The 16133-nt window shown below is 45.7% G+C and overlaps 1 protein-coding gene across 5 annotated transcripts in view; it reads right to left on the bottom strand.

The window, feature by feature from the left end:
- TACC1 (transforming acidic coiled-coil containing protein 1) overlaps positions 1-16133 on the bottom strand; it is a 130612-nt gene that overhangs the window by 23137 nt on the left and 91342 nt on the right. For all 5 annotated transcript variants that reach the window (XM_082200290.1, XM_082200287.1, XM_082200289.1 and 2 more), the window contains 2 exons: positions 12622-12683; positions 10010-10150 (listed from right to left, as the gene is read on the bottom strand). In XM_082200290.1, the coding sequence (XP_082056416.1) occupies positions 10010-10150; positions 12622-12683 (203 nt within the window). The remainder of the gene's footprint in view (positions 1-10009; positions 10151-12621; positions 12684-16133) is intronic.

The raw sequence follows: 16133 nt of genomic DNA, 5'->3' as shown, positions 1-16133 counted from the left end.
AAACTTCACTCTGACCTTGTAACTTTCCCAAGAGAAAAAACATTCTATCCAGCTCAGCCTGTATTTTTCCATCTGCAGCCATTGTAATGTCTCAGAACCCCCTCTAGAGGGATTCTAGTTACTTAGTATTCCTTATCCAACAGTCAAGTTAATTTGTTTTTGTTTCTTCTTTGTTTTCAACGACTTAAAATCAAATGTAACAAAAATAACCAGCAGAAATAACAAAAGGCAAATTTTTCCAACTTTGACAGCTCGTTTGACAGCTGTCAAACTCTTTATATCTCCTCAGCAGGCTCTCTCACGGATCACTCCCGGATCCCGGGGGGTTGCACTTCAGCTCTTAAAAATCAATTCTTATCCTCCAGCAAAATACTTATACTGCCAAGTCGTGAAATTAATAACTTTTGTCTCATAAAGAGAAAAGTGGTCTCTCAACCTTAGTTATCCAATTCTTGCTTTAATTTGTCTACAGGACGGGGAGGCGGACTTCCTTTTAACACCTCCCCTGATTGTGCCAAATTCAAAAAAAGAGATTTTTAGTTTCAATTTCCGTACTACTCACGGGTTGTTACTTTTGCACTCCAAATGTTCAAAGAAAGAAGTCAGCACTCTCCGGCCATGGCATGCAGCTTCACTCCGTAGAAGAAGCGGTCTACTCTCAGCACCGCGCCGCTCTCCGTCCCCCGCTCCGAAGCCTTTAAAAAGGCTTCTTCGCGGGTCGGGGGGGCGCAAATGGTGCCCGCCGAGTCAGCAAGTCCACAGGCTTCAGCGCCTGTGGTTTCTGAGGGTCCCCGCGTCGCCGCCGCGGCAGGACCCGTCTTCCACAGAGCCGATTCCCTCCGGAGCTCGGAGGGCATCCGCCATTAACCTTTCGCGCTAACCCGGAAGTCTCCATTTCAAAAAATACCTAACGGGATAGACTCAGCACAGAAGGCACATATCAGGAGTGGTTAGGCACAAATGTAAAAACTCTGCCTGCCACTTTTAAATTGTGGCACCCCTTTCTGTGGGCAAGAAGGGTCACTTCATCCGTACCTGTCTAGTAGCTTGCATGTAAACGTCACCCACCTCAGACTGGGAGGACCCCCTAGCAGGCCTGGACCCCAGCACTTCTGAGGCACTAGCGGACTTTGGAGAAGGCTACCTTCCGCTTTCACATGCTCAGGCTCAGGCCCAGACTGTGGTCCTCTCATTTCCAGAGGGCAGAACAGTGAGAAAGAGCTAGAGCAGGCTCCTGGCATTTATTGCCAGTCCTGTTCACTGATACTGCCTGCCAGTCAGAGGAGCTGATGTCCGTGTCTGTGTTTGAAGAGGCTGTAAAGCCTGAGTGCTCTGTAGGGTTTGACCTCAGATCAGAAGATTCCTGGTTGAAAACCCTGATCCCTTGCACACCATACAATGAGGTGGGCAAGCTTTTCTCTTAGGGTGGTCCTCAGACTTTGCAGACCTGGAACACAGCTTCAACCCAAACATACATTTGGGGACCCATTTCTGAATTATTATTTTTTCTTTTTTTTTAAGAGTGCCTAAATCTTTATTTTTTCTTAACCTACAGTTTTAGACAGTTGTACATTTTATGACACAAAAGGAAACTTAAATTACCAATAGTTTACATGTAAGCTTGATTCCAGTCTTAAATGGAAGAAGAACAAAAACCAAACACCTTCAGGGGGGGGGAAAGGCCTCCATTTTACACCTCCTGTTTTGTGACTTGGCAGCTGCTGCCCTCGCCAGGTGTGTCTTCGATTGTCTGCTGCTATCAGTGTAACAGGCTACACAATGCCTAAGGGCTGCAGCAAGCTGAAAGAGATACAGAGGCTGGTGCAGAGCCCGACAGTCAGTGGTTGTTCATGATACACTGCATCACACTCACAAGGAAGGGCATCCCGTTGCCCACTGGTTATGTGTGTTTAGCTAAGAGGCAGCAAACAAAAAAAAAGGGGGGGGGAGCAAAAAAATAATAAAAATAAATGAGCCTGACAAGTTTGTTTTTGTGTGTGACAGTATGTAAAATTGAGGTGGGGCAGCTGGGTGGAAAATTATTGTACTTTTTTTCCTCCTCCAGAAGCAAAAATTTCTAGCTTTAAATACATTTCTCGAACAAACAGCCTCAGGAAAAGCTGTCTTTATACAGGAGCACCAAAGCAATCCTACAAATTGGGATTGGTGGTTGGGTAGGGAAGGAGTCCAATTGTAACGGGCCCGGATCATTCTAACCAGAATCTCAGCTTTCAGGGGAGGTTTTAAAATTTCAAAAAATAAAATAAAATAAAAATTAGCAGAACTCAATAGCTGTATGTAAAACACTCTGTGGGGTATGAACTTCTGTTCCAGCAGCCCCATACAGTCTGACTGGGAAAGTATTAAAGTGATTGGAGAAGTTATTTGGCATGACACTTTTTGCTTCTTATTTATTTATTGTTTATAAAGCTATTGCAGTAAAGTTTTAAACTCTTTTACACAGACTGTTATTTGTGTGAGAATTATAGTGTATTATCCTAGCACAAGTGGCAGCCGAATGCATGAGAACAGGAACAATCCACCTGCTGGTCTGCATATATTCAGTTGGCTGTAATGATTAGCTCCACACACTCGCTGCAGCCATTTCCCACTTCATCTGCAGCTGTTTCCTTCATGCTTTCAACAGGCAAACAAAGGAATCTTATCATTGGCCCAAGCCATACCCCAATCTAGCTGCCGTTCCCCCACTGCTCATTGGGTAAGGGATAAACATTAAAACCCAACAACAGTCCCAGTTTGTTGATTTTGAATTCTCAAAGTGTGCCTTTTCAGGAAGGAACAAACAGATCCCAGCTTGCTTATTTTAAATTCTGCAGTGCAAAAAGCAGGCTGGTATTTTTATTTTTTATTCTTTTAAGAGGACAATTAAAATAGCAGCAACCTATGTCAAGAATTCAACAGCCCTATGTGTTTTATGAGGAAACAAATCCCAAGATACGTACTTGCTAATATTTTGGCCTTAAGAGTGGTTGAGTAAACGCTGGGGCTGTGTAATTGTGGCAATGTAATTTCTTTCCAATTCCGGTTCTTTAAAAAAATAATAATCGCAACTTATAAGTCAGAGTTGAAAATTACATTGCATAACCATGTTTCATACTGGTCAAAGTACACACTTCCAGAGCGTTTTTAAAATGTCAGGGCTTTTAAGACAGACTTTCTCCAATTCCCTTTTGCAGTGGTTTCTCTTCAGATCGTATAAATCTTTCGCCTTTTACATTTCTGAATTTTTAAATAATCTACTTGCATAGTGGCAGTGCTGCTCCTGTGACTTGCCTTCGGTCGTGCTTTGATGTCCTGGCAGTGGGTGCTGACCCAAGGGTTTGAAGGCCAGTGCCTCAGGGGCAGTCTGGGGGGAGGGCAGCACATTCTCCCTCTGCCTTTCCTTTCTCATTCCCTCTTCCTCCCAGGAGAGACAGGAGAGGGGCTGGTCACTCACAGATGTCTTTGGCTTTTAGGCCTGAGGCTGCAGGTTGCCCATCCCTGCTTTTTAAAAACACATGGCTCTATAGCCCATTTCTACCTCAACATTTTGTAACTGATTTTAAAAGTAATTTATCATTCTTAGTGACAAAGCACTGTTCTCAAACATAACCCCATTGGAATTGCAACAACAGAGATCATTCTGTGTGCAACTTAAGGGTTAATCCTGTAAATGTTAAAGTCAGCTAGAGAAGAGGGAAAGGGGGTGCTGCTCAGCAAGCAGTCGGAATGGTATGATTTTCACCCAATTGGCTGTGTCGTTTCCTGTCTATGTTTAGTTGAATGTCTCCCTGCTGTGTACAAGGCCTGAAATAAGAATGACAACACCTCTCTCCTCAAATTATACAGTTTTCTGTTCAGTTTCCTCAGTAAATTGTTATCAGGATTTCTTTAGAACCCAAAGGCAAAAACTTACTAATGATGGGAGGCTACCAAAGACGTTTTTCGAGATGGTGGACAATTTTGACCTGATAGACATCTGGAGTTTGAAGAATCCAATGGAGAAAGATTCTACATTTTTTCAGATGCAAATCTATCGTGCAGTCGCCTAGATAATATATGGTTAACTAAAGACATAATATTATGTTTGCTGACTGGGAACAGTTATGGACCACAGGTATGAAGTTTACGGCATGTAATGCCTTAAGAGAGAATATTATGAAAATGATATACAGGTGGTACATGACCCCAGTCAAGCTTGCAAAAATCTATCATTTGCCTGATAACAAATGTTGGAAATGTAAAGAAACGGAAGGTACATTCTTTCACCTTTGGTGGACATGCCCAAAGATTAAGGCTTTCTGGGAAATGATATATAATGAACTGAAAAAGTTATTTAAATATACCTTCCTGAAGAAACCAGAGGCCTTTCTCCTGGGCATTGTCGGCCAGTCGGTGCCAAAGAAGGACAGAATTTTTTTTATGTATGCGACAACAGCAGCAAGAATACTCATTGCAAAGTATTGGAAGACGCAAGATTTACCCACTCTGGAAGAATGGCAGATGAAGTTGATTGACTACATGGAATTGGCAGAAATGACTGGCAGAATTCGAGACCAGGGAGAAGAGATGGTGAAAGAAGACTGGAAGAAATTTAAAGACTATTTACAGAAATATTGTAAAATTAATGAATGCTAGAAAGATGTTGGATAGAAACTAAGGGGTTTCCAGCTGTAACGCTTTAGGAGATACGAAAAAAAAGGTTTACAAATGGGTAAAAGCTTAATGGTAAGGATTTGCTGAACTAACAAATTGAAGTGGAATACAAAGAAGGGAGGTATGAGGAGGTCTGGGGAAATAAGTGTAAGGAAGATATGCTATGGAAAATAATTTGTTTTTTAACTGTTTTTATGCTGTATTTTGTATTTTCCCCTTTATTTTTTCATTTTCATTGTTATATTTTAAAAACTTTAATAAATATCTTATATATATATATATATATATATGCAGGTTTTGGTGTCTTCGGGTGTCTTCCCGTGTAAGAGTCGGGGTGTCTGTGCGACGTTTCGACGAGGTCTCACTCGTCATCTTCATCAGTGAGACCTCGTCGAAACGTCGCACAGACACCCCGACTCTTACACGGGAAGACACCCGAAGACACCAAAACCTGCATTCCTGTACCCGTGAAAATCTACGAAAGCATATATATATATATATATATATATATATATATATATATATATGGTTAACTAAAGACTTGACTCCAAGAGTGACTAAATCTGAAATTTGCCCAAGGACTTGTTCCCATCATAATGCTGTGTTGACAGAGTTAAAATTGTCTCTACAGGGTTCTTTTAGATGGCGTATGAATGATGCTTTACTGAGAAATGATTTGATTGTAAATAAAGCTCAGAAGATCCTTTTTGAGTTGAATTCTGGAATTTTTTGAATTTTTATTTTTATTTTTTTTGAATTCTGGAATTTTTGAGTTGAATTCTGGAATTGAAGCAAGGGTCGTATGGGATGCAAGTAAAGCAGTAATGCGAAGTTTCCTGATTCAACATAATTCTATCAGGCAGAAAGCACAGAATGAGCAAAAGGAAAAAATTCTGTCTCAGTTAAAGGAGAAAGAGAAAAAACTGAGATGTAATCCAAAAAAATCAACAGATTCAAAAGGAGATTAAGGTGTTACAATCTCAGTATTCACAAATAGTAAATCAAGAAATTGAATGGAAAATTAAATTGATGAAACAAAAGACTTTTGAATCGGCAAATAAATGCAGAAAATTATTGGCTTGGCAATTGAAAAAGAGACTGAAGAAGAGTATAATAATTAATATTATGGAGGATGGAAAGAATATTGAGAACCCAGTAGAGATTCGAAAATGCTTTCAAAAGTACTATAAACAGCTTTACAAAAAAGAAAAATAAGAAAAGGAAAAAATGGAACAGCTTCTGGACAAAAATGGATTGCAGAAAATTCCAGGGAACAAAAAGAGTGGATTACAAGACAAGAAGTTGAAGGGGCAATTGCCCAGATGAAAATAGGCAAAGCACTGGGACCTGATGGTTTAGAATAGAATCATAGAATCATAGAATCATAGAGTTGGAAGAGACCACAAGGGCCATCGGGTCCAACCCCCTGCCAAGCAGGAAACACCATCAGAGCACTCCTGACATATGGTTGTCAAGCCTCTGCTTAAAGACCTCCAAAGTAGGAGACTCCACCACACTCCTTGGCAGCAAATTCCACCGTCAAACAGCTCTTACTGTCAGGAAGTTCTTCCTAATGTTTAGGTGGAATCTTATTTCTTGTAGTTTGGATCCATTGCTCCGTGTCCGCTTCTCCGGAGCAGCAGAAAACAACCTTTCTCCCTCCTCCATGTGACATCCTTTTATATATTTGAACATGGCTATCATATCACCCCTTAACCTCCTCTTCTCCAGGCTAAACATGCCAAGCTCCCTTAGCCGTTCCTCATAAGGCATCGTTTCCAGGCCTTTGACCATTTTGGTTGCCCTCCTCTGGACACGTTCCAGTTTGTCAGTGTCCTTCTTGAATTGTGGTGCCCAGAACTGGACACAGTACTCCAGGTGTGGTCTGACCAGAGCAGAATACAGTGGCACTATTACTTCCCTTGATCTAGATGCTATACTCCTATTGATGCAGCCCAGAATTGCATTGGCTTTAACATCCAAGTATTATAAAATATTTAAGGATTGGTTGATACAACCTTTAATGGATGTTTGTAACAAAATATTACAGTGGGACAAAGCACCCGAGTCCTGGAAAGAGGCATTCATCACTCTGATACCCAAACCGGATATAGATAGAGCTCAAGTAAAGAATTACTGACCAATTTCTTTGTTGAATGTGGATTATAAAATATTTGCAAATATTTTGGCTACAAGATTGAAGAAGGTTTTGAATAAGCACATACATAAAGATCAATCAGGCTTCCTATCTGAGAGGCATATGAAAGATAATATTAGGAACATAGTGGATGTGTTGGAAAGATTAGAGGTAAAAATGAAAGCCTTTGATAATGTTTCTTGGAGCTTTATGAAGCAGAACTTATGTAATATGGGGGTAGGTCAAAACTTTTAAAATGGTATTAATGCAATTTACTTTGACCAGAAAGCAAAAAATATAATTCATAGAATCATAGAATCATAGAATCATAGAGTTGGAAGAGACCACAAGAGCCATCGAGTCCAACCCCCTGCCAAGCAGGAAACACCATCAGAGCACTCCTGACATATGGTTGTCAAGCCTCTGCTTAAAGACCTCCAAAGTAGGAGACTCCACCACACTCCTTGGCAGCAAATTCCACTGTCAAACAGCTCTTACTGTCAGGAAGTTCTTCCTAATGTTTAGGTGGAATCTTCTTTCTTGTAGTTTGGATCCATTGCTCCGTGTCCGCTTCTCTGGAGCAGCAGAAAACAACCTTTCTCCCTCCTCTATGTGACATCCTTTTATATATTTGAACATGGCTATCATATCACCCCTTAACCTCCTCTTCTCCAGGCTAAACATGCCCAGCTCCCTTAGCCGTTCCTCATAAGGCATCGTTTCCAGGCCTTTGACCATTTTGGTTGCCCTCCTCTGGACACGTTCCCGTTTGTCAGTGTCCTTCTTGAACTGTGGTGCCCAAAACTGGACACAGTACTCCAGGTGAGGTCTGACCAGAGCAGATTACAGATGCTATACTCCTATTGATGCAGCCCAGAATTGCATTGGCTTTTTTAGCTGCCGCGTCACACTGTTGGCTCATGTCAAGTTTGTGGTCAACCAAGACTCCTAGATCCTTTTCACATGTACTGCTCTCAAGCCAGGTGTCCCCCATGTTGTATTTGTGCCTCTCATTTTTTTTGCCCAAGTGCAATACTTTACATTTCTCCCTGTTAAAATTCATCTTGTTTGTTTTGGCCCAGTTCTCTAATCCAGTGTTTCCCAACCTTTTTTGGGCAAAGGCACACTTGTTTCATGAAAAAAATCTCGAGGCACACCACCATTACAGCCCCGTGACGTCAGCGTGCAGCGTCACACCGGGAGGGACATGAATTGCTAGCAAATTACATAATCACCCCCTTGAGGGCTGGCTCATCTTCTCCGAAGTCAGAACCCCATTAATTAACAGCACAGACTCACACCATAGCCAAGACGAGGGGGGAAAACCTCAGTCATGCACAGTCATGCACATGTGGGGGCTAAATGAGGACGAAGACTGGGCAGAGAGCAGGGTTCAAATCACCCCACCTGGCCAGGACAATCCCTGGGTGCTCCCTTGGGCCACTCGCCTGACCCACCTCGCAGGGCTGTTGTTGCGAGGATAACACGGGGAGAACCACGCGCGCCCCCGGGAGCTCCTTGGAGGAGAAAGCGGGCGATGAATGCAATGCACGAAATATATGAGAGGCGACCAGGTTTTGCAGGTGAGGGGCCCCTGCCAGCCTCCGCTTCCAACACCCGGCGCAACGACGCCGAAGTTTCCCCCCGGGCTCGGCTTGGGGAGCAGCGCTGCTCCCCCCCGGCTCCCCTTCGCCCTCTCGGCTCTCTCTGCTGCCCACTGGGGACCCCCCTCACCTGCCAAGTCCGGAGCGCCGGTGGAAGTTGCATGCATGCATGCAGGGTGCCGCGTTGCCATTGCATTGCACTGCACTCCATGCAACGCCTGCACGCATGCATTGCCTTGCACGCCCGCCAAGGGGTCTCCCCGCGGTCCGATGCGTCCCCTCCGGCGCGGATGCAGCATTGCAAAAATAACCCCCCGACACAGCCCTACCTGGGGGGCAGCCTCTGCCTCCGCCGCTCTGCCTCCGCGGGGATCCCCGGGCTCCATCCTGCCGTCCGATCTCCGCGGGGGCGCAGGCAGGCTGCGCGGGGTCTGCGCGGAAGAGCCCCTGCCCGCCCGGCCGCCGGCGCTGCGCTCATTCCATGGCCGGGAGAAGAGCGCTTCAAACAAAACGCCCGGCCCGCCAGGCCACGCTGGGAAACGTAGTTTACGCACCCCGCGCGGGCGCGGAGCCCAAGGGCGAGGGGACTACGGATCCCGGCAGCCCCCACGCCGGGGACGGAGGGGGAGAGGCCGGGTGCAGGGATGGAGGGACGGGTGGGCGAGCGAGTGAGTGAGTGGCAGCCGCCAAGCCTTGGCCGAGAGCCAGGAAGGGCCTCCCCGGAGGAGGAGGAGGAGGAGGAGGAGGGAGGCGCAGAGCGGGAGGGAGGGAGGGAACCCCAGGGGTCATCTAGTGACGGCGCCCCAATCGAAAATTTGACTTAAAAAAAAATAATCTTTCGAATTTTTTAATTTTTCCTGCGGCACACCAGGCAACATCTCGCGGCACACTAGTGTGCCGCGGAACAGTGGTTGGGAAACACTGCTCTAATCTGTCAAGGTCATTTTGAAGTGTGATCCTGTCCTCTGGGGTGTTAGCCACCCCTCCCAGTTTGGTGTCATCTGCAAATTTGGTCAGGATGACCTTGAGTCCATCATCCAAGTCGTTGATAAAGATGTTGAATAAGACCGGGCCCAAGACAGAACCCTGTGGCACCCCACTAGTCACTCTTCTCCAGGATGAAGAGGATGTGGGGCACAATATTATGATGGTGGACTGGGAGAAACTGTGGAAAAAAGGAATCCAATTTACAGTTTGTAATGTGTTAAGAGAAAATCTGATGAAAATGATGTACAGATGGTATTTAACACCAGTGAAGTTATTGTGGGGGGGGGGGAAGATGGTTAGAAATTATAATATATGTAAACTGCCGAAGATGAAGTAAAATGAAAATCAGATAGGGGGGACTTGGGGAAGCCCACTTAACAATGTTTAGAAAAATAAGGATATGACGAGAATTTGTTTGTATTGTTTGTTTTTTCTGTTCGTGTTTTTTATTTGTGTTATAAAATGAATACACATTTTTGTATTTTTTGTATGTTTTCTGTCTTCATTATTTAAGTGACTTAAACTAACATACCCAAAAGACACACTCCAGAAACATAGACCACCAACGAGCCTCGCATGGTTGACATCCTAATGGGGTCCCCCCCCCCCCAGGTGCAGCTCTTACCTCCTCTCTGATCAGAGTCAGAACGGCCATCTTGTCAGATTCACTGAGGCAAATCGCATCTAGGGGGCTTTCAGCACTCCCTGGCGTCTCATGGGGTGCAGTTCCAGAGGCCTTTTCCCCAGAGGATAGTTCAGAACTTCCCTGTGGAAAGAAGGACTGCGTCAAGACAAAAACCAGCCATCCCTTTCGAACTGGGAGAGTTCTTCCTGAACTCGTTCCCCCAATTCCAGTGGTCCAAACAAGAGTTCCAGGGAGATGGGAACATGTTACTCAGTGCAACTTTGGATACAATCCAGAATTTATAAACCACCTTCCACATATATATTTCAAGGAAATGGAAAAAGATATAATAAAAACAACTATTTAAAAGGACACCAAGAATAGAATACAATTTAAAACACAAACATAAAATTGAGACCCACAGCAGAGATCCCTAGCCATCCATCTGGGAAAGGTTGTTGGAACAAAAATGTCTTCAATTGTTTCTGGAACGTGATGATGGGGGGCAAATCTGTGGGTCTTTGAAGTCTAAAATCCTGGGGAAAGTCTGAGGAGGAGGGGGAAATGTCAAAGGAGGGGGAAGGGCTCTGGCCAGGCAAACTGGGCTTAGGAAAAAGAAGCAGCAAGGATGGCCAGGGCAGCACCAAGGTGCTGATACATCAACCATACAGGGCTGTATCTAACTCTACAATTCAGATTGTCCAACCCCCTGCAACGCAGGAATCTCAGCTAAAGCAGCCATGGCAGACCAGTGGCGTAGCGTGGGGGGTGCAGGGGGGGCCGGCCGCACCGGGCACAACATCTGGGGGTTAGGGTTAGGGGGTGCAAATCCACGGGTTAGGGGGCACAAATTACTTGCCTTGCCCCGGGGGCTGACAACCCACGCTACGCCACTGTGGCAGACGACCATGTATAGGATTACAGTGGTACCTTGGTTCTCAAATGTAATCCTTCCAGAAGTCTGTTTGACTTCAGGAATGTTCGAAAACCAAGGTGCAGCTTCTGATTGGCACAGGCACCTTGGAAACAATAGCCGACAGCCGCATTGAATGCTCGGCTTCCGAAAAAAGTTCGCAAACCTGAACACTTAGTTCCAAGTTTGTGGCGTTCGGGTTCTGATTTGTTCATCAACTAAGCCGTTTGAGAACCAAGGTTCCACTGTCCACTGTTATTTTGAGTTTCAGAATCCGAGAACTAATGTGATGGAAGTGTGTGGTGGGTGGGCGGTCCTTGGCTACGTCTCCCTTGCTACCTGTTTACATCTCCTTTGCATTCTCTCCACAGAGGACTCCAGGGAAAGAAACACGATGTCAGTATCCCTGCTCTTGCCACTATACTACTTGCAAAGTAGGTTAAAAACAAAAGAAAACCTGAACATCACAGCCTCAGATTCTAATAAATTGAGCATGTCCATGCAACTTTTTGCACCATTCATTTTAAACACAATAACACACCTTTTGGTTGCAAAATTTGGAGAGAGGCTGCTGCAAAGTAAAAACCAGCCCTGATCCATCCCAGAAGGAAATGGCATGATTCATGTTAAATCTGCCCTTTTCTATCTCTTCTCTCCCCCTCCCCTCTATATGTTTACAGTACCATAATGCCACTTTAAACAGCCACATCCTTCCCAAAAATTGTGGGAGCTGCAGCTGTTAGGAGACCCCCATTCAACCAACCATTTAACAATCAATCATTCATCATAGGGAACTTTGGGAGTAGTAGCTCAGGGAGGGGAATGGGGGTTTCCTAACAACTCTCAGCACCTTTAACAAACTGCAGCCCCCAGAATTCTTTGTGGAGGAAGCCACAAATGTTTGAAGTGGTGTCACAGCACTTTAAATGTATGGGGTGGATGTTGCTGCCAAGAGGCCTTTATTCCAGCCAAGGGCTCTCTCAGCAGAGCTGCCAACAGAGGCCTTGGAGACACAGCTCGTCTCCCACATCCCTTCGTAGCAAACTTTGAAGATAGCACCCATGTTCACATTCTGCACATGTGGGGCAGGAGCTTACAGCCCACATCCACAGCACACAGAGGCTCTCTAGTTCAATCCTTGCATCTCCAGGTCACACTGGGACTGTCCCTGTGCGAGACCCTGGAGAGGCAAAACTGAGCTCCAGGGAGCAATGGCTGTGACTTTGCATAAGGAAGCTTCCTACACGCAATCCCAACAAAAACTGCCCGCCCCGTAGTACTGTAAGATTGAGGGAGGGGGAGAAGCTCCCCCTCCACACACTGCAGTCCCCATGAAATCCCAACCCCCAACTAGTATTACATTTTTTGGAATCTGCAGGTGTAGCTACCAAGTGCCCTTTATAACATCACATGTAGTTTGGCTCTAAGGCAAAATCAGAGAAATCATGCATGCATGTACACCCACACAACAAAGAAGAAACCCGAGGTCCTTGCCAAGCAGGATTCCCTAGCCAGCAATGCCACCTGTGGCTGTTCCGTGCTTCAGCAGAAACAACCCCACATATATTCAAAAGTAAGGCAGGGGTGAAAGAGCCCTTGCTGCAATGCATTCAGGTGAAGAGCATGATCCACGGCTTCTACAGGTGCAGCCACTGCATTTCTTTGCTCAATGGAGGGCAGAAACCACTCTTCTGCTTACCAAGGGATCCCCAGGGTTGCCCCTCTCCGCCACCTTGCTCAACGATGTGTCCTTCTCAAAACCTAAAGCAGAAGAAATAAGTGGGTCACACACTGGTTGCTGGAGTCTCAGTGGTGATGACTGGAAGAAGAAAGTGGAAGCCCTTTTCTCTGAGTCAAGACTCTCCTGCCCTCCCACCCAACCCCTATTTTTAAGACCATGGGATGCCAAAGTCGCACCTGGAAGATTTTCCCCCTGTGCCTCCTTGCAATGGCTCATAGGAAGATAGCTCATCCCAGGTTTGGCTATTTGAGCATGCAGCTCAGTCTTATCTGCTCTGGCTGGCAGTGGCTCTCCAGGGCAGTGGTGGCTGGTGCCCGCTGTGATTGATGGGGGTGGAAAGCAGGGGGCCAGAGCCAAAGACAGGGAGAGTCAACGCATTGTGATCCTCTTCCCTGCTGAGTTCTACAAGGGCGACACTGAGACTAAGGAGGAGGAGCCTATAAAATCATGCATTGCTTGGAGAACAGGGATACAGAAAAGCTTGTCTCCCTCTCTCATCACACCAGCACTCCTGGACATCCATGGAAGTAGAATGTTCAAAAATTCAGGACAAGTAAAAAAGCACTTCTTCTTCAGGGTCTTGGGCAGATAAACCCAATGCTTTGAACTGAGATGCAGGGATCAGACCTGTCCTGATATGAAGGACTCTAAGGGTCACCAAGGGCAGATCTACACTTGTCATTTATAACGTTAAAAATGTGTTATTAAAATGTGACACCAGAGGGTGCTGCACACCAGCAAGCCAAAAGCAGTGGGAAACTGCTATTAAGCAGTTTTCTACATTATTTTTCAATACGTTTAGGAGATCAGTGTAGATCCAGCCCAGGTCCTAGGCAGGTGCCTTATATCCGGCCAGAATACTTGTCCATCCAGTCCACTGCTGTCTACTCTGATTGGCAGTGTCTCTTCAGGGTCCCAGGCAGAGAAGGCTCTTTCCTATCACCTAATCTACCTGTGCCTTCTTAAGTGGAGACTCCTGGGATTGAACCTGGAGCTTTCAGTATGGAAAGCATGTGCTCGCTCAGTGAGCTGGGTCCCTCCCTGCTTCATCCCTGCACTTGATTCTTTTATTACTTGGCAGCTCAACAACTGAGCGTCTATCTCATCTCAGTCAGATGTGAAACACTTGTGGAGATCCTGGATGACATGAAAGGACCAGCTGAGCTGTTAGATCTGGGATGATTTTCTGACGTTTTTCACAAATGACATTTGGGTGAAGTGGCCCTCATTTGGAGTGGCTCAATGACCAAGGATGGGAAGGACAGACACCTTCTCCAGCTGGGCAATTTTGCAAAATAGACAACCTAGGAAACTGCATAAAGAGATCCTGGGAGGCCACCTGAATGTCCCTGGCAATGCCAAGACCCTACAGAAGGGAAAGGGCTGGGATCCAGCAGACCTCTTCTCTGGCAGTCACTGGGTGTGCACTGCACTGCCCATCCTTCACATTTTAGATGTTGAGAAGTGCTTCCCCATATTCCTCCTTCAGAATTACAGCCCCCTTTTTGATGTACATCTGCTGTGTGTATAAAGCAAGGATGTGGCTGCTGGAAACATTTGGAAATGCTTGCAGCATGCAAATCTAAGCCCCAGAGAACCAAGATTAGCTATGCTATGCAAGCCTGCATGCAGCTTCCTGTAATGTGCGAAGCAGCCCTTTGGATCAATGTCAGAGCCTGAGAGGGGGCTAGGAGAGAAAGGTTGGAGGATGCTCGACAGTGAGGAAGCCAAGAGTGCTGCATAATTGGTTAAAATAAAATGCTTGGTTGGAATCCCAGATCAGTCATAAAGCCTGACCTTGAACCAAGCCATTCACCCTCTGCAGGTAACCTGAGACACCTCCATGTCAATGGGATGTGGTGCTCCAGATATTGTGAGACTTCCCATCTCCATCTGCTGCAGTCAGCTGGGCCAATGGAGTACAAGGTCTGAGTGGCTGGATGCCTCTGAATACCAGTCGCTGGGGAACAACAGTAGGAAAGAGCATTTGCCCTCTTCTCCTGCTTGGGGTGGGCTTCTGCAAGAGGCATCTGGGTAGCATGTTGGGAATGGGATGCTGGACAGATCTAGCCAGGCTCTTCTTGTGCTTTTAGGATCTGAATAACACATGGATGTGCAGGGATGGGGGGAAGGAAACAATCCATTGCTCTTGTGCAGCTCCATTCATTTCAATGAGGCATGCTCAGGAAATCTTCATTGCAGATCATAGCACATGTCGACTAGCAGAACAGAAGGGGGGGGCTAGCTGCTTAGCTTTTCTGCTTCAGATAGTAAGATTTTGTGTGAATTCCTCCACATGCAAAAACTAACATTGAAAAATTGCAGAAAATAAGAAGTGCAAGAGTAGGGTGACTTAGTTTTTGTTCTTCTCTGTTCTCCCTTCCTTGTTGTTACTGCTTTGCAGGAAAAAACAGCTGTCGTTTTGCTCCACTCCATGAAATGGGGCATCACATCCTGTGGAGATTTGCATGTGGTTCTTAGCAGCAGCTGTTTTCTCTCCCCAGAATAACAAGAATGCAAGCATCATAATAGCCAAAGCTGATCGAAACAAGTTTCATGTGTTTTCTTCTATTCTTGTCAGCTAAGCCAATAAATGCCATCTCCAGTTGCCTCAGAATGCTCCTCAAGCCCCCTGGACTCAGCCATGGGGCTTTGGCCTTTGGGGATCTGCTAAAGCATTCAAGACTGTGGATTTGCAGGGAACCCTTTTCATACTGGCCTGGTTCACAAATAACGCTAAGCCATGGTTTGTTTAGCTGAAGTGAGGTTTGCGTGAATGTCTGAACCCAGAATAGCAGACTAACTAGGGGTTGTTTTCTGACAACAAAATCAGGTTGTGAAGCCAAGGTCAGTTGTGGGCTTACAAACTGTGGCATGTTTTCACTATGATTTGGCATCATGATCATTATCTAGAATCATAGAATCATAGAGTTGGAAGAGACCACAAGGGCCATCGAGTCCAACCCCCTGCCAAGCAGGAAACACCATCAGAGCACTCCTGACATATGGTTGTCAAGCCTCTGCTTAAAGACCTCCAAAGTAGGAGACTCCTCTTAAGTCTCCAAAGAAGGAGACTCCTCTCCCTTAACCTCCTCTTCTCCAGGCTAAACATGCCCAGCTCCCTTAGTCGTTCCTCATAAGGCATCGTTTCCAGGCCTTTGACCATTTTGGTTGCCCTCCTCTGGACACGTTCCCGTTTGTCAGTGTCCTTCTTGAACTGTGGTGCCCAGAACTGGACACAGTACTCCAGGTGAGGTCTGACCAGAGCAAATTACAGTGGCACTATTACTTCCCTTGATCTAGATGCTATACTCCTATTGATGCAGCCCAGAATTGCATTGGCTTTTTTAGCTGCCGCGTCACACTGTTGGCTCATGTCAAGTTTGTGGTCAACCAAGACTCCTAGATCCTTTTCACATGTACTGCTCTCAAGCCAGGTGTCCCCCTCTTGTATTTGTGCCTCTCATTTT

The sequence above is a fragment of the Podarcis vaucheri genome (genome assembly GCF_965113315.1).
Source record: "Podarcis vaucheri genome assembly, chromosome: 15".
Lineage (NCBI taxonomy): Eukaryota > Metazoa > Chordata > Lepidosauria > Squamata > Lacertidae > Podarcis > Podarcis vaucheri.
The sequence above is the reverse complement of the archived record's forward strand: the minus strand, read 5'-3'. Positions and strand labels throughout refer to the sequence as shown.